The sequence below is a fragment of the Pseudophryne corroboree genome, chromosome 7, assembly GCF_028390025.1.
Source record: "Pseudophryne corroboree isolate aPseCor3 chromosome 7, aPseCor3.hap2, whole genome shotgun sequence".
Classification (NCBI taxonomy): Eukaryota; Metazoa; Chordata; class Amphibia; order Anura; family Myobatrachidae; genus Pseudophryne; species Pseudophryne corroboree.
Window position 1 is genome coordinate 442,759,089 of NC_086450.1, and position 21,711 is coordinate 442,780,799.

The 21,711-nt window shown below is 50.5% G+C and overlaps 1 protein-coding gene across 1 annotated transcript in view; it reads right to left on the bottom strand.

Annotated features, from left to right (window-relative positions):
• The window catches only part of SLC5A10 (solute carrier family 5 member 10), a 167,014-nt gene that overhangs the window by 67,699 nt on the left and 77,604 nt on the right, over nucleotides 1-21,711 (bottom strand). The window contains exons 2-3 of the mRNA XM_063934937.1: nucleotides 4,659-4,766; nucleotides 4,320-4,470 (exon numbers count right to left, since the gene is read on the bottom strand). Coding sequence (XP_063791007.1) covers nucleotides 4,320-4,470; nucleotides 4,659-4,734 — 227 coding nt within the window. The 5' untranslated portion in view covers nucleotides 4,735-4,766. The remainder of the gene's footprint in view (nucleotides 1-4,319; nucleotides 4,471-4,658; nucleotides 4,767-21,711) is intronic.

The window sequence follows — 21,711 nt, forward strand, 5'->3', positions numbered from 1 at the left end:
AAAGAGAGGGGAGGGCACATAAATTTAGGCGCAAAACTGTGTATATAAGCTGCTATAGGGGAAAAATCACTCAGTATAGTGTACATCCCTGTATTATATAGCGCTGTGGTGTGTGCTGGCATACTCTCTCTTGGTGGGCCTGGTGGGGGAACTGTCTTCAAATAGAGCATCCCCTGTGTGTGTGGTGTGTCGGTACGCGTGTGTCGACATGTCTGAGGTAAAAGGCTCCTCTAAGGAGGTGATAGAGCGGATAAGTGTGTGGGAGGGTGTCTCCGTCAACAACGCCGACACCTGTTTGGATATGTGTAAGTGCTGAGGTACAATTATTGCACAAAAGTTTAGGGAACAGAAAGGAAATCTACCCTGGTCTGTCCCTATGTCACAGAGTCTTTCAGAGTCTCTCTATGCTCACTATCCAAAATAACAAAGTATCGACACGGAGTTTAACTCCACTGTCGACTACGATAATGCAAAGTTACAGCCAAGAGGGCTAAAAGATATTCAATATATGATTATTGGAATAAAAGATGATTTGCATATCACTGATGACTCATCTGTCCCTGACACGAGAGTGGGGGCAGAGGAAAGAAGCTGTACAACACAGCTAGTCCCCAGGAACAGAAGTCCTCCCCGGCCTCTACAAAAATCCACCGCATGTCGTTGGGGCTCCACAGGCGGAGCTAGGCCCGGTGGGGACACGCCTTCGTAAGTTCATCCACAAGTGGGTTCACTCCCTGTTAGATCCCTGGGCAATAAAAATTGTATCGCAGGGATACAGGCTGGACTGTGAGAAGATGCCCTCTCACCGAGGACCCGGCGGGCTTCCCCCCAAGAGAGGGAGCCAGTGTTAACTGCAATTCGTAAATTGTATCTTCAACAGGTGGTGGTCAAGGGTCCCCTCCTTCAACAAGAGGGTGTTATTATTCGACCATGTTATAATCCCGAAACCAGACGGTTCGGTTAGACCCATATTGAATTAAAATCCCTGAACATATACCTGAAAAGGTTCAGGTTCAAGATGAAATCGCTAAGAGCGGTCATTGCAAGCCTGAAATTAATCGGGACATAAGGGATGCATACCTTCGTGTCCCCATTTATCCACCTCATCAGGCGTACCTCAGAATTGCGGTACGGGATTGTCATTACCAATTTCACCAAGGTAATGGCGGATATGATGGTGCTCCTGCGGAAGCAAGGTGTCACTATTATCACATACTTGGATGATCTCCTCATAAAAGCGAGATCAAGAGAGCAGTTGCTGGACAGCGAATCACCTTCTCTGGAAGTGAAACGGCAACACGACTGGATTCTATATATTCCGAAGTCGCAGTTGGTTCCTACAGCTCATCTGCCTCGCCTAGGCATGATCCTAGACACAGACCAGAAGAGGGTTTATCTCCCGATAGAGAGAGCTCAGGAGCTCATGACACTGGTCGGGAATCTATTGAAAACCAAAACAGGTGTCAGTGCATCACTGCACTCGAGTCCTGGGAAGGATGATGGCATCATACGAGGCCATCCCCTTCGGCTGGTTCCATGCACAATGGAACTTACTGGACAAGTGGTCCGGATCACATCTTCAGATGCATCGGTTAATCACCCTATCCCCCAGGGCCAGGGTGTCTCTCCTGTGGTGGCTGCGGAGTGCTCACCTTCTCGAGGGCCGCAGATTCGGCATTCAGGACTGGGTCCTGGTAACCACGGATGCAAGCCTCCGAGGGTGGGGGGCAGTTACACAGGGAAGAAAATTCCAAGGTTTGTGGTCAAGCCAACAGACTTGCCTTCACATCAATATCCTGGAACTAAGGGCCATATACAACGCCCTAAGTCAAGCGGAGTTCCTGCTTCGCGACCAACCGGTTCTGATCCAGTCAGACCGCAGGGGCTCATGTAAACCGCCAGGGCGGCACAAGGAGCAGGGTGGCGAGGGTAGAAGCCACCAGAATTCTTCGCTGGGCGGAGAATCAAGTAAGCGCACTGTCAGCAGTGTTCATTCCGGGAGTGGACACGACCTCCACCCGGGAAAGTGGTGACTTCATCAGGAAGTCTTCACGCAGTTTTGCAAATTGATGGAAACTGCCTCAGGTGGACTACATGGCGTCCCACCTCAATAAAAAGATAAAAAAGGTTTTACGCTGGGTCAAGGGACTCTCAGGCGATAGCTGTGGTCGCACTAGTAACACCGTAGGTGTTCCAGTCGGTCTATATATTCCCTCCTCTTCCTCTCAGACCCAAGGGCTGAGAATTGTAATAAACGGAGGAGTGTGAACAATATTCTTTGCTCCGGATTGGCCAAGAAGGACTCGGTACCCGGAACTGCAAGAAATGCTCTCAGAGGACCCATGGCCTCTGCCTCTCAGTCCAGACATGTTGCAACAGGGACCCTGTCTGATCCAAGACTTATCGCGGCTGCGTTGGACGGCATGGCGGTTGAACGCCGGATCCTAGCGGAAAAGGGCATTCCGGATGCAGTTATTCCTACGCTGATAAAGGCTAGGAAAGACGTGACAGCAAGACTTTTTCACTGTATATGGCGAAAATATGTTGCTTGGTGTGTGGCCGGGAAGGTCCTACAGAGGAATTACAGGGGGGTCGATTCCTGCACTTCCTACGGTCAGGAGTGACTATGGGCCTAAAATTAGGATCCATAAAGGCCAAGATTTCGGCCCTATCCCTTTTTCTCTCAAAAAGAACTGGCTTCACTGCCTGAAGTTCGGACGTTGTTACAGGGGTGCTGCATATTCAGCCCCTTTTGTGCCTCCAGTGGCACCTTGGGATCTTAACGTGTGTTGGATTCCTAAAATCCCACTGGTTTGAGCCACTTAAGACCGTGGAGCTAAAATATCTCACGTGGAAAGTGGTCATGCTTTTGGCCTTAGCTTGGACTAGGCGTGTGTCAGAATTGGCGGCTATGTCATGGAAAAGCCCATATCTGATCTTCCATATGGAAAGGGCAGAATGGAGGACTCGTCCCCAATTTCTCCCTAAGGTGGTATCATCGTTTCATTTGAACCTACCTATTGTGGTGCCTGCGGCTACTAGGAACTTGGAGGATTCCAAGTTGCTGGACGTAGTCCGGGCCCTGAAACTTTATGTTTCCAGGACGGCTAGAGTCAGAAAAACTGACTCGCTATTTATCCTGCATGCACCCAACAAGCTGGGTGCTCCTGCTTCAAAGCAGACTATTGCTCGCTGGATCTGTAGCACCATTCAGCTTGCACATTCTGCGGCTGGACTGCCGCATCCTAAATCAGTAAAAGCCCATTCCACGAGGAAGGTGGGCTCTTCTTGGGCGGCTGCCCGAGGGGTCTCGGCTTTACAACTTTGCCGAGCTGCTACTTGGTCGGGTTCAAACACTTTTGCAAAATTCTACAGGTTTGATACCCTGGCTGAGGAGGATCTTGAGTTTGCTCATTCGGTGCTGCAGAGTCATCCGCACTCTCCCGTCCGTTTGGGAGCTTTGGTATAATCCCCATGGTCCTTACGGAGTAACCAGCATCCACTAGGACGTCAGAGAAAATAAGAATTTACTCACCGGTAATTCTATTTCTCGTAGTCCGTAGTGGATGCTGGGAGCCCGTCCCAAGTGCGGACTCTCTGCAATACATGTATATAGTTATTGCTTAACTAAAGGGTTATTGTATGAGCCATCTGTTGAGAGAGGCTCAGTTATTGTTCATACTGTTAACTGGGTATAGTTATCACGAGTTGTACGGTGTGATTGGTGTGGCTGGTATGAGTCTTACCCTGGATTCAAAATCCTTTCCTAGTAATGTCAGCTCTTCCGGGCACAGTTTCCCTAACTGAGGTCTGGAGGAGGGGCATAGAGGGAGGAGCCAGTGCACACCAGATATAGTACCTAATCTTTCTTTTAAGAGTGCCCAGTCTCCTGCGGAGCCCGTCTATACCCCATGGTCCTTACAGAGTACCCAGCATCCACTACGGACTACGAGAAATAGAATTACTGGTGAGTAAATTCTTATTATTCATTTATCTAAAGGATGTTAAACCTTTTCCATCTATAGTGTTAGGTCTTAATAATGTAATCCATACACTATCCAGTGTATAAAAAGATCAATGTATACATATATGTCTAGAACCGGTACTAGGTTAATCTATTGCTTTCCTAGACTCCTGCTACAATGTTCCGAAGAGCGACAGATTGCGGATTGCATTTGGTAACCCCCCTGGGCTGGGCAGGTTAGCAATGTCCATGGTGCAGCAGGCCGCCCCCACATGTTACAGACAGAATATTGGAAAACAATGCAGGGGAAGTGCATATACCCTGCTGGATAATGATGCCAACACTAGGACCTCACCTTCCCACCAGCAGAAGCTCCTTATCATTGGCGTTCTTCCTGATCTTCCGCCAGATGTCCATCGTGAAGAGAGTGCTGCTGCTGTTAAAGATGGAGGTCAGTGAAGACATAAGTGCCGCCATCATTACTGCGATCATCAGTCCACGCAAGCCTGCCGCCATCACCGGTAATGAGCACAGAAAGGAGAATAGAGAACAGACGTGTTCACAAAGGTAAGATCAGGTCAGGGGTGGGCTGTTTATGAACTACAACTACCAGCAGAACAAGTGTGACATTTTTGAAATGTTGGTGCATTAGGAGCTACTGCAAATCAACCATACGAGGGAGGCAGCCTCTTACCGCTGGGCATCAGGTCAATAACCAGCTTAGGGTACGCAATATTGGAGCAACCAACTTCAGACTGGCAGACTTTCATGCACTCCTCAGGGACCACACAGCCAACGGAATCTGCAAGACATGAAGCATTGAGAAGACCAATCACACAGTATACAGGTTCCATCAAAGCGCTTGATTAAAAGGGGATCTCCGCCTTAGCTTGATTAACAATTATTATTAATGTGTGCTTTATCCTGCACTGAACATTTCCTGATCTGAGGGCGTCTAACCAGCTTCAGCCAAAAACTGCTCCTATCGCCGATGACACCCTGTTTCCACGGTAACCACTATAGTGCCCACTTTCTGGCTATACCTTATGTTACAGAATCTGTCTCCTCTCTCCCAGCTGGCATTAGTTATGTGACTGTTATACACAGGCAAACCATACTATCCCTTTAAATCGGTACGCTCATGTGTTACGCAGGTTCTGTGGCTGAATAACATCAGGTGAAATGCAGGCTTCAAGTCAGCCAGCCACAGAACCTGTGTAATTCATGGTTGTCCCGGTTTAAAGGTATAGTAGGGTAAGCTTAGTTATGCATAAAGCTGGGTACACAATTGAGTGGCAGGGGCCCACACTGCACACCTAGCACCCATTTTTTTTCAATACTTACCTCTCTGGAGTCCCCCCGCATCTATCTACAAATCTCTGGGTAAATGGCGATGCTGCCATTTTCCTGGAGTTTTGCGCATGCACAGTAAAGAAATCTATGGGAAAATGACTGCCATGCCATTTCCCTGGAGATTTGCACACACGCAATAGAGTTTGTGCCCCTCTGGTGCTCAGACTCTATTGTGCTGCCGGGCGCGGGCTACAGAGGAGGGGGCCCAGACGGAGGAGGTTGCACACAGGCCTACTTCTCTGTTAATACATTCCTGCCTTTAAGCCAAGATTCTGTGTACACACTGGAATGAGGTTTATAAAGGACGTAACGATCATGTTCCGTCCTTTATACGCATAAACAAGGTCACTAGAGATATAGCTAGGTTTGATGTACAGCACATCAAACCTAGCGTCCGTCCACTGGCGTATTTATAACGGGTACAGTGTGTGCGGCGCACACGGGCCCCCGGGAGTTTCAGAGGGGCCCACATCGCACACCCTGCACCCATTATTAGAAATACTTACCCTCCGGAGTCCCACGGCGCAGCAGCAGCGCTGCCGAAATCACTGGGAAAATGTCACGGTGACATTTTACCGGTGTTTCGCGCATGCGCAGTAGGTAAATCACTGGGTAAATGGCCACCGCACCATTTTCCCAAAGATGGCCCTCATTCCGAGTTGATCGCTCGGTAATTTTCTTCGCATCGCAGTGAAATTCCGCTTAGTACGCATGCGCAATATTCGCACTGCGACTGCGCCAAGTAATTTTACAATGAAGATAGTATTTTTACTCACGGCTTTTTCTTCGCTCTGGCGAACGTAGTGTGATTGACAGGAAATGGGTGTTACTGGGCGGAAACACAGCGTTTTCGGGGCGTGTGGATAAAAACGCTACCGTTTCCGGAAAAAACGCAGGAGTGGCCGGAGAAACGGGGGAGTGTCTGGGCGAACACTGGGTGTGTTTATGACGTCAAACCAGGAACGACAAGCACTGAACTGAACGCAGATGCCGAGTAAGTCTGAAGCTACTCTGAAACTGCTAAGTAGTTTGTAATCGCAATATTGCGAATACATCGGTCGCAATTTTAAGAAGCTAAGATACACTCCCAGTAGGCGTAGGCTTAGCGTGAGCAACTCTGCTAAATTCGCCTTGCGAGCGATCAACTCGGAATGAGGGCCCATATGCGCTCCAGTGTGTACCCAGCTTAAATATATGAATCTGCACTTACTCGTCAAGTGAACTGTAACACGTACCTCCTTCTGTTCTCATTAATGACACAATGAACACTTGGCCTAATTAGCTGCTTGGTTTAGTTCATTACAACCAGACTGCCTCACATTGGGCCTCATTCAGACATAGACGCAATGTGGGACGTACACTTGTAGAGGAAGTGTCCCATGGGCAAGTACACAGATTAAGGGGCTATATATATTAAATACAGAATGCACTGCAAGAAAATGTGTGTTCACTGAATGTACTCCGCTTGCACCATTCACAGCCTAATAGGCACCCTTACATACTAATAGGGACAAAGGGTGCCGCAAAAATGGCCCCCGGAGGCAGCTAATGGGGAGGGCCGCCAGGCGGGCCACGGAGCAAAGGCAGGAAGGGCCGGGGGCCGGAGGATAAGCCCCGTCCCCATATTGGCACCTCTGGGGGTCCGCTGGCCAGTAGGGTAGCTGGGGCTTATCAGGAGAGGAGGGAGAGGGGAGCAGTAGATAAGGGAGAGCAGGGAGGGGGGTGGGGGGGGGGGGGTTAAGGCAGTACTCACCGGGAGAAATTGACCACCCACCCAGCCCCTAAGGAGGAGGCGGCGGAATTGAATTTTGTATTTACCGTGTGGCGGGTTGCGTGCTTTTTGTTTTTATTCTGCGTGTTCTTTCTCTGAATTTTGTTTCTTCCAGGCGGTACTTTGCTCGTATGTTTTGCGGAAGTTATGTAAAATTGTCAAGTTTAAAAAAAACAAAAACCCAATAAATAAAAATAAATAAAATCAATAACCGTTCACATAATGGGCGTCAATGTTATAACAGCATGTGCAATGTATAATGTAACAGTTTTGCAGGCAGCTGAGGGAAAGTGGTGAGCAAGGCATAGTATGGAATGGTAGGTAAGGGGATGGCAGATGGCCAAGCATATTCACCAGGCCGCACACCTGGCTCCAGCTTGAGATGGTTGGGCCGCATGGGCGGCGCGCCATGAGGGGGTATGCACGAGGTGCGCGGTCCCCGGGTGGTAGGGTAGGGGGGACGCGGTCGTCTGGCACCAGTTGGGACGGCCGTGCCCCCACCCAGGTTTGGTTGGAGGGGGGTCAGGATGCTCAAATTTGCAAGCAGACCGGGCACGCCCCCACCCATAGGTAGGAGGGGAGGCGGTACGTGGCGTGCTCGCACGGTCGGGCCGAGCACACCTTCACCCATAGGTATGACCGGGGGAGGCGGACAGACGCGCCCCTCCACCTAGTTAAGGAAAACCTTGCTCACCAATCCTTTTGTGACCGTGCGACATATTGTGTGAGTTGTTGTTGATGTGTGTTTCAAGAGTGAAATAAAAGCAGTGAACGATTTGGCCCAACAGAGGTGTCGACTCAATTCTTTGGTAAGCATGGGTACAGGGGTTCTGCGGATGGTCGGCCTCTCCGCCTTATAAGGAAGATGTGCTTATCTATGGTCTGATCAGGGTAGACACATAATGACGTAACTGGCACAGCATTACATGCTTTCTATTAGTAATTGTGCATTTGCTGAACATCAAGTCACTAGACTTTTATTTATATGACGCCACAAGGGGCAAGTTCACGAATGACGAATGAACATATATATGTAGTTATCACCCAAATGACATAGTTGCATGTATAGGCGTGCGCATGGGGAGTGCCTTGTGTGCGGAACTGTGAGGGCGCCGTTTCAGCCCAGCTCTCACCATGACACCGCCTGCTGTGAGTGATTCCTAACCTGCCACTGCACACCAACGCCGATGGAGCAGTCGTTAGAGGGACGCTGATTCCTGCATACCCGGAGAAGCTTTTGTGTGTGAAGGGGGAGTGGGGGCTGTGAGGGAAGAGGGGTTCTGGCCGAGATGGGTGCCGTACTGTGATGGGTAGGTACTGAGAGAGGTGGTGGGTTGTTAGGGATGCTGCCTAACCTGTATGTTTATAGTTGTAATACTGATGTAGTTAACATGCTCTAATGCCCTCTGCAATGTAAACAGGATTTCAGGTCGCTGTGGCACGGCTTGAAACTGTGTTCAGTTACCAGGGCTGGACCCAGGTTTTAGGTGAGAAAGGGGTATTATTATTATTATTATTATTAACATGCCGGACGCGGTGGCGTGCGTCTGTAATCCCAGCTACCTGGGAGACTGAGGCTGGCGGATTGCTTGAGTCCAGGAGTTCTGGTCCTCACTGAGCTATGTCGATCGGGTGTCCGCACTAAGTTCGGTATCAATATGGTGACCCTGGGGGAGCCCGGGGCCACCAGGTTGTCCTAAGGAGGGGTGAACCGGCCGAGGTCGGAGACGGAGCAGGTCAAAGTCTCCGTGCCAATCAGTAGTGGGATCGCGCCTGTGAATAGTCAGTATTGAGCAGCCTGGGCAACACAGTGAGGGGTATTATTAACATGCTGTTAATCTTGTCAGTGCCTGCATTCCGAGATTGACATAGTCAGAGATGAGCCCACATACCCAACCCATTCAGCGCCAACCCATTGGTGATGTAGGGAGGCGAAGAGTGGTTACGGTTTTATTGGTGAATGATGGGAGATGCTGAATGGGACAGGGTGGGAAAGGGGTGAGAGGTCAGTAAGCGGATGAGGAGGAGGTTGCGGTAATCTAGACGAGAGCTGATAATGGCATGATTGAGAGTTTTATTGGCTTGCAGGGTGAAGGAAGGTCTGCTCCTGTAAATATTATGGAGGTGGAAGCAGCAAGATTGGAATTGAATGTGGATGGTCAAGGATGATACCCAAGTGGACTTGGGAATCAGAGAAGAGGGAGGTATTGTCAACCAGCAGCGGAACATGTATCCCTGCCGTCCTGTGCCACTCCCAAATCCATGTTATCATGGGATGGGGCTGTGCCACCGGCAGGAAATAGTGTAGAGCTGCCCGGACACTCTGGGCCGTTCCACACTGTAGACCTGCTTGCCCGGAATATCCTTTAGATGCTCTAGTCATCATTACAGCAGTGTGTCATCAGGGGGACCCTGCTAGCCAGGTAGTGGGGCCATGGTGGAGCAACGGTGCTGCCCCTAGTGCCCCGGGCGGTGGCACCTCTCGCACACACACCCCTCACTACGGCCCTGTGTTCAACAAAGAAGAGGGTGTTTGAGAAAGACAATTGCTTTAGTCCTAACATTCTTACAGGAACTGTGTGCCCAGGTAACTGCTAGACAGAAATGAAAGGCGGAGCTTTGGAGGAGCAGCAGTGACATACACACTGCGTACAAATAATCTCTGCTTGTTTGTCTGCTGTGTTCCTGCCCAGTAATCTTTCTCCAGCTCAGAACTTGAGAAGGAATTTGGGGATTTGAAGTCTCTTGGCATCACTCTATGAAATGTTTGTTCCAGATAACAAATCCCAGACTGAAGTCTCAGCACGTAATATTCGCTGGCAGATCCATATGCCATAGATGTGCTGTACAGCTCTGATTAACTCCTACGGACAGATACTGTACATCTCAAATAAGAAATCATGGGGGAGTTTATGCTAAAAACACAGGGCATTAACGAGTGGTGTGCAACCAGTGCCGGACAGCCGGGGCGCAGTGCCCGCGATGGGGCATATCTCCTATATATTAGCCCAGATCTGTGACTTTGTGCTTCATTTGCTAACGCTGGGCGGAGTCACATAACTGGGCGGAGTCACATAGTTGAGCGGACTGGCCTAATCTGGATCTGGGCTAATATATAGGAGATTAGGAGATAGCCATAGGAGATCTCTAATCTATATGTGAACAATACCTCACACTGTATTCTGGCCGCGATTGTGCAGACACAATTGCACCACATTAAGCCTCCGTTGCGGCTCCGCCCCCCCTCGCCAGCCATTGGTGCCCACTCCTATGCAGCACGCCCCCCCCTCGCCAGCCATTGGTAACTACAAACTCCACTCCACACCCATGCAGTCCGCCCCCCCTCCCCAGCCATTGGTGCCCACTCCTATGCAGCCCGCCCCCCCTCGCCAGCCATTGGTAACTACAAACTCCAGTACATCCCCATGCAGCCCCCCCCCCTCACCAGCCTTTGGTACAAACTCCGCTCCGGCACCCCCCCCCCCCCCCCCCCCTCCGCAATCCCTAACCTATATGTGACCAACACCTCACCCTGTATTCTGGCCGTGATTGTGCAGACACAACTGCACCACATTAAGCCTCCGTCGCGGCTCCGCCCCCCTCGCCAGCCATTGGTGCCCACTCCTATGCAGCATGCCCCCCCCCTCCCCGGTGCCCACTCCTATGCGGCCCGCCCCCCCTCGCCAGCGGAGTCACAGGCACAGTTCTGGGTGGCTGGATGCAGGCCAGTCACAGGCACAGATCTGGGTGGCTGGATGCAGGAAAGGAACAGTCCCCTCCCTCGGTCCGCCCATCCCCGCCCAGTCCCCTCCCCATCTCCGCCCACTCCCCTCTCTCCCTGCACCCTGGTGACACTGCAGCCGATGTCTGCTCACCTGCCGCACAGTCCGGAGGAGAATGCCGTGGACGACCACTGACTGCCGCCCCCGCCCCCCTCCCACCCGCGGCACCCACAGCCTTCACATCATCCGCCACCCACCCGCGGCACACGGGACATTGGATTAATAAAAAAAAAGTAATACTGTGGCCATTATGTGTCTAAGCGACACTGCTACCTGTGGACATTGTGTATAAGTGGCACAGCTCCCTGTGGCCACTGTGTGTATACGCGGCTCTGGTACCAGTGGCCATTGTGTGTATAAGTAACACTGCTACCTGTGGCCATTGTGTGTATAAGCGCCACTGCTACCTGTGGCCATTGTGTGTATAAGTGGTGCTGCTACCTGTGGCCATTGTGTGTATAAGTGACACTGCTACCAGTGGCCATTGTGTGTATAAGCGGTGCTGCTAAAAGTGGCCATTGTGTGTATAAGTGGTGCTGCTACCTGTGGCCATTGTGTGTATAAGTGGCTCAGCTACCTGTGGCCACTGTGTGTATAAGTGCCTCTGTTACCTATGGGAATTGTGTGTAGAAGTGGCACTGCTACCTGTGGTCATTGTGTGTATAAGCAACACTGCTACCTGTGGCCACTGTGTGTATAAGTGCCTCTGTTACCTATGGGAATTGTGTGTAGAAGTGGCACTGCTACCTGTGGTCATTGTGTGTATAAACTGCTTTGCTACCTGTGGGCACGTTGTGTATCAATGTCTCTGCTACCTGTGGGCACTGTGTGTATCAACGTCTCTGCTACCTGTGGCCACTGTGTGTATCAGCGGCTCTGCTACCTGTGGGCACTGTGTATATAAGCGGCTCTGCTACCTGTGGGCACTGTGTGTATAAGCGGCTCTGCTATCTGTGGGTATTGTGTGTATAAGCTGCCCTGCTACCTCTGGCCACTGTGTAGATAGTGATACGTGGCTCCGTTACCTGTGGCCATTGTGTGTATAAGCAGCTTAGCTACCTGTGTCCATTGTGTGTATACGCGGCTCTGATACGGGTGGTCTTCTGTATGCCGAATGTCGGGATCCCGGCGCACAGTATACCGGTGCCGGAATCCCGACACCCGGCATTCCGACAACTATTCTCCCTCGTGGGGGTCCACGACCCCCCTGGAGGGAGAATAAAATAGTGTGGCGCTCGTAGCGCGCCACCGTGTCCGCAGCGTGGCGAGCGCAGCGAGCCCGCAAGGGGCTCCTTTTGCGCTCGCCACGCTGTCGGTATGCAGGCGGTCGGCCTCCCGGCGCCGGGATGCTGGTCGCCGGGAGCTCGAGTGCCGGCATACCGTACGACACCCTCTGATACCTGTGGCCACTGTGTGTATAAGCTACGCTGCATACACTAGCAGTATATACTACACTATGTTATTCATTGTGCCCTGCGGCCTCTCTTTACGCCCTCACAAAGGGCTATGCCCCCTTGACAATCGCACGCCCTTCCCCCTTGCAATATTTACCCAATAGCATAAACTTTTTTGCAGGTAAAACTCCATATAATAACAATTATAGCACAGCTGAGGCCCGTGCAGGGGTTAACGGGTCGTAGCCTCTTGCAACTGTATTTTCTGTCTAACACCTTCCCTCTCTTTATCCTCTCCCTACCACCCTGACTCTCCCTATCCTTTACCAATCGCACCGCGTTTCTGTACATTCCCCCCCCCCCCCCCCCCCCTACGCCTCTCTATCTTTTCTCAACCGGACACCATTTCTGTATGCCCTCTATACTGCCCTGTGTTTCTGATTCTGTTATCTACCGGCCTGCGTATGTCCAAAGGTGTGCAGGGGTTAACGGGGCGTAGCCCCAAACGACGGTGTGAAGAGCGCCCGTAGGGCGCGATGAATCACCTAGTGTCTTATATTGCTTTTGATAAGAATGCATATGGTACAATGGTTGATTAATTTCATAAAATTAATGTCTCGTTACCTAAATACGAGTATAAGAATAGAAAGACAAGCTAGTTGCGTGATGTGTACATATCTAGGTGTGTCTTAACCGTTCTCAATGCACATTCCACCAAGGAAGAAGGTCTAAGTGAGTAATGCTACAAGAGAGTCCTACCAGCTTCTTAAGGGCATATGGACACTGACAGGCCCTACAAGCTCAATAGTTCTTGGCTTCATCTAAATGCATCTAATGGTCTCTCAGAGAGCGTATGTTGCTATGACATTTTCTACAGTCCTTTTGTCAGCTGTGTTAAAGTGTAAGTGTTATGTTTACATAGAGAAGACACTTGTCGTGAGACTGCACCCTAGCAATTCATTAGGAACCAGGCTAAATGAGTATTATTCAGGATATGCCTTAGTGATGTCACTGAGATGTGATCTGGCTCTTAGTAGACCTCTCTGATTAAGTGTTAATGCCACAGAATATTTGTACGTTAATACTTGGGGTTATATTACAAATGAAATTGTTGTAATATATTTGCATAGTAAACATTATTATATTTGGTACCTGGGCGGTATTCAAATGATATATCACGCCCAATCTCCTTTCTAAAGTGATCCCCGTTATATCGTGCATATCGCGCCCACAGTAATCAGGTTTAGCTGTGTAAAGGATTGGGCGCCCTCTCTACCCTGGAAGTAGCGAGCTGAAATGTTTATACCACGCCTATCAGCAGAAACAGAATGGGTGTGGAAGGAGGTGAAAAGAATTGAATACCGCCCTATGAGTCTTAATGAAATACACCGCTCTAGAATGCAGGTTCTAATAATTTTGCACTGCAAAAAAAAACTACCATGCAACCCTACCCAATAGAACTATAGACCCCAGGTTCCTTAGAAGCATGTCCCCCATATTGGTTCCTTTATGGGTAGGGACGAAGTTCACTGTCTTGCCATATTCGGTGTATGCACTGTGACAATGGGGGTCATTCCGAGTTGTTCGCTCGCAAGCTGCTTTTAGCAGCTTTGCACATGCTAAGCCGCCGCCTACTGGGAGTGAATCTTAGCTTATCAAAATTGCGAACGAAAGATTCGCAATATTGCGAAAAGACTTCTCTGTGCAGTTTCTGAGTAGCTCGAGACTTACTCTGCCAGTGCGATCAGTTCAGTGCTTGTCGTTCCTGGTTTGACGTCACAAACACACCCAGCGTTCGCCCAGACACTCCTCCGTTTCTCCAGCCACTCCCGCGTTTTTCCCAGAAACGGCAGCGTTTTTTCACACACTCCCATAAAACGGCCAGTTTCCGCCCAGAAACACCCACTTCCTGTCAATCACATTACGATCACCAGAACGAAGAAAAAACCTTGTAATGCCGTGAGTAAAATACCTACCTGCATAGCAAATTTACTTGGCGCAGTCGCACTGTGGACATTGCGCATGCGCATTAGCGACTAATCGCTCCGTTGCGAGAAAAAAATAACGAGCTAACAACTCGGAATGACCCCCAATGTCTGCAGAAACTTGAAGATCCAATCACTGTCTCAATCTTGGAGTGGCCCAACATGAGCTTGACTACGAATTGGTGCTGTACCAAAGAAGAGAGAGGACATGCAGACAGAGGTCCCGATTTCACCCTGCACTGGTTGCCAGGGTTGTGTGGCTTTTATACTACCAGATTTACATAACGATTCCTGAACCCATTGGGTGGTTGCTTATTGAGGGGTTGCCAGCTGGCCTCCTACTACATAGTATACTACGGCAAGCCCTCTGTGGTGGCCCGCTCTGGGCAGCGTGGTGGAGCTTGGAAAGATCAAAAGGAGATCCATTGGACAAAACAAAGGGTTATGAATCACACTGAGAGCTGGATATCCTGGACCCTAGTTAACCCATAGCGTTTTCTTCTAGGGAAAATGATCTGTGGGTCGTCCCACCACTCCCAACAAAGCATGGACAGCTGCTAGCGGAGGCAGTCCCAAAAAGTCTGGTGAGTTCAACTTCAGAGGGTAATTTGGGGGTGGAGGGGGAGCAGCCAATTAACTATACTTCTCTATTTAAAATGCAAATGTGCAGAAGGGTAGGTATCTATATACTGGCGCCCGTCATCCCGGCGGTCAGAATCCCGACTGTGGGATGCCGGGCACCGGAAGGCTGGCAGCGGGGCGAGTGCAAAACAGCCCCTTATGACTGCTGCCTGGAAACATTGCGTCCTACTTGGGTTTGGAATCAACATATGGCCTCGCCACCTTGCTCACATCCGCTACGTACCTACCAACTTGTAGGCAACTGCCGATACTAACTGCATAAATTCCCTTTGCGGGTTTGCAGATACAGTAATGCATACATATTACTCACAGAAACCTCAAAGGTTAACTGCATCACCTGTAAGTTCTATGTGCCTATATGCAGGCAGGTCTGTTCTCGTGACCAGAGCAAATCAGTATCTGACACATGTATGGAGAACCAAACTGGCCAGTTCTGGATGCTGTGCATGAGCACCTAGCACCATCATATGATGGCCACACAAACTACCAGATCACTGGATTTTACAGTAATGATACAGATCTGCCCAAGCCCCAGGATGTTAATGGGTACCAGGGCTTAAAGTGGTCCTGGTGAGGTGGTGGAACTCATGGAGGAAGACCATGGAGGCACCAGGACCTGAGGAAGGAGTAGGTGGCTGCAGCTTATCAGCAACACTAGTGCCGTCTGTATCATTGATTGACGCAGATGATGGGGTGGGCTTTTCTGTTGGAATTACTGTGCAGGGCAATGGAGGAGGTGGAACTAGTTCCCCCTACCATTACAGGTGGTGGAACTCAGTTCCACCTCGTTCCCTCCCACTTTAACCCCTGGGTACTGCAGATCGATTTGAGCCCAGTGAAGTCATTATGGTATAAAGTGACTATATCAGCCTTGCTAATTGCAGCATTTATGGGCTGACACTGGGACCTGTTTCACAAAATAGAAATAATGACAGCTGTAACTCTAATTTATATTTATTAAAAAAAACGTGCACATCGTCTAAGTATTAGTCAGCTGCCCCGGGGATACTGGCCTGGAGAGGTAATAGTTACTTAGCCAGTCTCCACTGGCCTCGTTATTGTTTTCCAGCACAAACACCAGTTCTCCCTGGTAGTAGGGCTCCGCTCTTTTATGTCTTCAGTTAATCTTAGCATGTATCAAGAAAATATCTAGCACATATGCAGCCCGACGCACAAACCATACTTGACAACTGAACCTAAATAGTGGTGATCTCCCTGACTCCGTAGAGAGTCAAGCAGTCTACCTGTGGCCAGAGCAATGATTCTGTCATCAGGTTTCGCCCACCATGGAGGAAACACTGGGGAGAAGAGGATGATGTGAGTGCAAGAAAATGATTGTCGCTCTCCAGTGCACTGATGGCTACATGAGTGACTTCGCTGTAATGGGGCATCTTCGTGTCAGCAAACATCAGTGAGGACAGGTCTACGCAACTACAGACTATGCAGAGATGTATGTATAGAAATATATGCCTATGCAGTGTTGGACTGGGGCAAGTAGGACCCACCGGGGGAATGCAGTGGCAGGGGCCCATGATAGGGTGTGGCCAGTCTGCAGAGGGGGTGTGGCCTGCCACCTCATTGGTTTGACTTACCATTGGAGAGTGCAACGTCTGGGCCCCTTCATAAATATATACAGTAAATTCAGCTGCTGCATGCATGATAATGTACCAGGGCCCTCATTCCGAGTTGATCGCTCGCAAGGCGATTTTAGCAGAGTTACACACGCTAAGCCGCCGCCTACTGGGAGTGAATCTTAGCTTCTTAAAATTGCGACCGATGTATTCGCAATATTGCGATTACTAACTACTTAGCAGTTTCAGAGTAGCTTCAGACTTACTCTGCCTGTGCGATCAGTTCAGTGCTTGTCGTTCCTGGTTTGACGTCACAAACACACCCAGCGTTCGCCCAGACACTCCCCCGTTTCCCCGGCCACTCCTGCGTTTTTTCCGGAAACGGTAGCGTTTTTCCCCGCACGCCCATAAAACGGCCTGTTTCCGCCCAGTAACACCCATTTCCTGTCAATCACATTACGATCGCCGGAGCGATGAAAAAGCCGTGAGTAAAAATACTATCTCCATTGTAAAATTACTTGGCGCAGTCGCAGTGCGAATATTGCGCATGCGTACTAAGCGGAATTTCACTGCGATGCGATGAAAAATACCGAGCGATCAACTCGGAATGAGGGCCCAGATTCATAACAGCAATGCACTGTAGAAAATACACCATAGTCCAGTATAAGGTAACATATGTATAATGCATAATTCAAGTGCACAGTCTAGAACCTGATCCTTAGAGCAGGAGGTGTGGCACCAGGCAGTGGAGCCCACCGGTGGTTTCCACTGTACCCCTGTGGGCCAGTCCAAGCCTGCGCCTGTGTATCAGTTGCACCAAATTTACGCTGATTCAAATGAGTACCATTGATGATGATGATGACGACGACGACGACGGCGACGACGACGACGGGTTGCAAACCAAGTGTATGGGTTGGGAAAAGGTGTATAGCAAATTGCTTACATTTCTGCATACAGCGTTGTAAGTCTTTATTTTTGGGAGCATCAATGGCCGGTCTGCGTGTAATTATTCAGGCCCGTAATGCTCTTGTTTCTCTTACGTCCTAGAGGATGCTGCTGTCCATATTAGTACCATGGGGTATAGACGGGTTCACTAGGAGCCACTGGCACTCTAACAGTTTAATAGTGTGGACTGGCTCCTCCGTCTATGCCCCTCCTACCAGACTCAGTTTAGAAAATGTGCCCGGAGGAGCCGGTCACAGCTAGGGGAGCTCTACAGAGTTCTCTTAGAAAAAGTTTTTTCTTTGTTTTTCAGAGTTTGTTATTTTACAGGGAGGCTGCTGGCGACAGCCTCCCTGCAACGAGGGACTGAGGGGGGGAGCAGTGTCCGCCCTGCGGGGTCTTGAGCCACTGCCCCCACTGACTGGACAATTAGCTCCAGAGGGGTCCAATCGCGCCCCGCCACAGGGGAACGTTCACCCCGGCAGCCAGCTGCCACCCCCTCAGGGAGCTGAAGTGTGGCGAGTGAGTCCCTGTCCCCCTTTGCAAGCTGGGGGCCAGTGTGAAGAGGGCGGTTAGAGGGTAGGAGCGCAGTTTTAACCTTGCTCCTGGAAGGCTCAGCGGTACTGCAGTGCGGCACTGGGAGGGGCGCCCTGGGCCAGCTCCGGACCCTACACTGACCAAAACAAGCCTGTCGGGGTCTGTGGAAATCCTCCGGCCAGTATAATCTTCAAAGAGCGGGAAGCAGCGCCATTGAGGGGGCGGAGCTTCTCCTCAGAGCGGACCCAGCAGCGTTCATCGCCATTTTCCTGCCTGCAGCTCACTACCAGTGAATGCACAGGTCCCTCCAGAGCGACTCCAGCTATCTGTACTGTACCAGGGGGTTGTAGAAGGGAGGGGAGGCTGTGTAAAGGCGTGTCACCTATTAAGGGACACAGTCAGCGTGGGTTTAGGGTCTCCCTATACTCTAATAGCGCTGTGTGTGGGTTGGCTCCAATCTCTGTGTCTCTCTGCCATTCTTGGGGGGGAAACTCTGTCTACCCAATGGTCTACGGACTCGGAATCCAGGAAGTGTGGAGGGCCTACCCTATACAGGTCAGGCTCTCTTTGGGGAGACGCTGGATGTGTGGATTGCCACGGTTACCACGGGTAAGTCTACTTTTCTCCCCTCAGCTGCACCAGCTACAAAGAAGCCTTTTACGCCGGCCACGTCTCAGTCCTTTTCGGCCCGCGAGGTCTAGAAAGAACAAGCCTTTGAACACCTTCTTCAGAGGTGGTCGTGCCAAAGGAAAGAAACCTGCTCTCGCAGTTTCCCAAGCCCAGGAGCCCGCTTCTGATACCCCTAAGTCCTCCGCATGACGGTGGACAGCTAGGCCTGGAGGAAGGTCAGGTGGGGGCGAGACTCCGGCATTTCAGCCATGTCTGGGTGTCGTCTGGCCTGGACCCCTGGGTCCTAGATATAGTGTCCAGGGGGTACAGACTGGAGTTTCAAGATCCCCCACCTCACCGTTTCTTTAAGTCAGGCTTGCCAGCTCTGCTGGCGGACAGAACAATTCTTCTGGAGGCCATCAGAAAATTGGTGGTATCAGAGGTCATTGTTCCAGTTCCACCTTAGCAGTGGAACAAGGATATTATTCTAACCTTTTCGTGGTACCAAAGCCGGATGGTTTAGTACGACCTATTCTAAACTTGAAGTCTTTGAACCCTTATCTCAGGGAGTTCAAATTCAAGATGGAATCTCTGAGAGCTGTCATCTCAGGACTGACGGAGGGGGAGTTCCTGGTGTCGCTGGACATCAAGGATGCTTACCTCCACATTCCCATTTGGTCGCCGCATCAGGCATATCTCAGGTTTGCACTGTTGGACGATCACTATCAGTCAGTTCCAGGCGCTGCCATTTGGCCTCTCCACAGCGCCAAGGATCTTCACCAAGGTGATGGCGGAAATGATGGTTCTCCTCTGCAAGCAGGGGGTGAACATAATTCCGTATCTGGACGATCTCCTGATCAAGGCATCGTCCAGGGAGATTCTGTTGCGATCCATCGCATTCACGACACAGCTGCTCAGGAAGCACGGATGGATCCTGAACCTTCCAAAGTCTCAGCCGACAAGGAGGCTGTCTTTCCTGGGAATGATCCTCGACACGGAAGTGCAGAGGGGTTTTCTCCCGGTGGAGAAAGCATTGGTGATTCAAACAATGGTCCGGGATGTCTTAAAGCCTACCCGGGTATCGGTTCATCAATGCATCCGCCTTCTGGGGAAGATGGTTGCCGCCTACGAGGCTCTGTAGTATGGCAGGTTTCATGCTCGACCTTTTCAGCTGGACCTATTGGACCAGTGGTCGGGCTCTCACCTACACATGCACAAGAGGATACGCCTGTCTCTGAAAGCCAGGATTTCACTCCTCTGGTGGCTACAACTTCCGCACCTTCTGGAAGGCCAAAGGTTCGGAATTCAGGACTGGATCCTTTTAACTACAGATGCAAGTCTAAGAGGTTGGGGAGCAGTCGCTCTGGGGGAAACCTTTCAGGGAAGGTGGTCGGATCAAGAATCCCTTCTCCCGATAAACATCCTGGAGCTAAGGGCCGTGTACAACGCCCTTCTGCAAGCAGAACACCTTCTACAGGATCGAGCTGTTCAGGTTCAGTCGGACGATGTGACCATGGTGGCCTACATAAACCAACAAGGCGGAACGAAGAGCAGGGCTGCCATGTCAGAGGTGTCAAGAATCCTCCTCTGGGCAGAAAGACACGCGGTGGCGATGTCGGCATTCCGGGAGTAGACAACTGGGAAGCAGACTTCCTCAGCAGACATGATCTACATCCGGGAGAGTGGGGCCTCCATCCGGAGGTGTTCGAGGAGGTAACCGGTTGGTGGGGGGTTCCTCACATAGACATGATGGCCTCCCACCTCAACAAGAAGCTGGGGAGGTACTGTTCCAGGTCGAGAGACCCTCAGGAAGTGGCGGTGGACGCACTGGTAACACTGTGGGTGTTCACGTCAGTATATGTGTTCCCTCCACTTCCTCTGATTCCAAAATTTCTTCAACTGGTAAGAAGAACAAAGGTTCTGGCAATCCTCATTGCTCTGGACTGGCCAAGGAGGGTTTGGTACGCGGATCTACTGGATCTACTGCTGGAGGATCCAAGGCCGTTACCTCTTCGGAAGAATCTGCTTCTGCAGGGGCCGTTCGCCTATCAAGACTTACCATGGCTACGTTTGATGGCATGGCGGTTGAACGCCAGATCTTAGCTTGGATGGGTATCCCAAGTGAGGTCATTCCGACCCTGATACAGGCTAGGAAGGGGATAACGTCTAAACATTACCATCGCATTTGGAAAAAAATATGTTTCTTGGTGTGACTCCAAGAAGTTTCCTGCGGTGGAGTTTCAACTTAGACGTTTTCTCCTTTTCCTGCAAGCAGGGGTGGATATGGGACAGAGATTGGGCTCCATCAAGGTCCAGATCTCTGTTTTGTCCATCTTCTTCCAAAAAACAATTGGCTGTCCTCACTGAGGTTCAGACCTTTTTGAAAGGGGTTCTGCACATCCAGCCTCCGTTTGTGGCGCCAAAGGCGCCCTGGGATCTTGATGTGGTGTTGCAGTTCCTGCAGTCTGCTTGGTTCGAGCCTCTACAGGAGGCTGATCTCAAGTTTCTCACGTGGAAGGCGGTCACTTTGTTGGCCTTGGCTTCTGCTCGACGCGTCTCGGAATTGGGGGCTTTATCTTGTAAAAGCCCCTATCTGATCTTCCATGAAGACAGGGCGGAACTTAGGACTCGTCCACAGTTCCTGCCTAAGGTTGTATCGGCTTTCCATATCAACCAACCTATTGTGGTGCCAGTGGCTACTGACTCCTCAATTGCTTCAAAGGCCTTGGATGTATTGAGGACTTTGAAGATTTACATGCAGAGGACAGCTCGTCATAGGAAAACTGACTCTCTGTTTGTCCTCTATGATCCCAAGAAAATTGGGTGTCCTGCTTCTAAGCAGTCGATTTCACGCTGGATCAGGTTCACTATCCAAAATGCTTATTCCACGGCTGGGTTGCCATGTCCAAAATCTGTACAGGCCCACTCTACTCATAAAGTGGGGTCTTCCTGGACGGCTGCCTGGGGTGTCTCGGCTGTACAACTCTGCCGAGCGGCTACTTGGTTGGGGTCGAACACGTTTACTAAGTTTTACAAGTTTGATACTTTGGCCTCTGATTACCTCAAGTTTGGTCAAGCGGTGTTGCAGGAGCCTCCGCGCTCTCCCATACTGGGAGCTTTGGTACATCCCCATGGTACTAATATGGACCCCAGCATCCTCT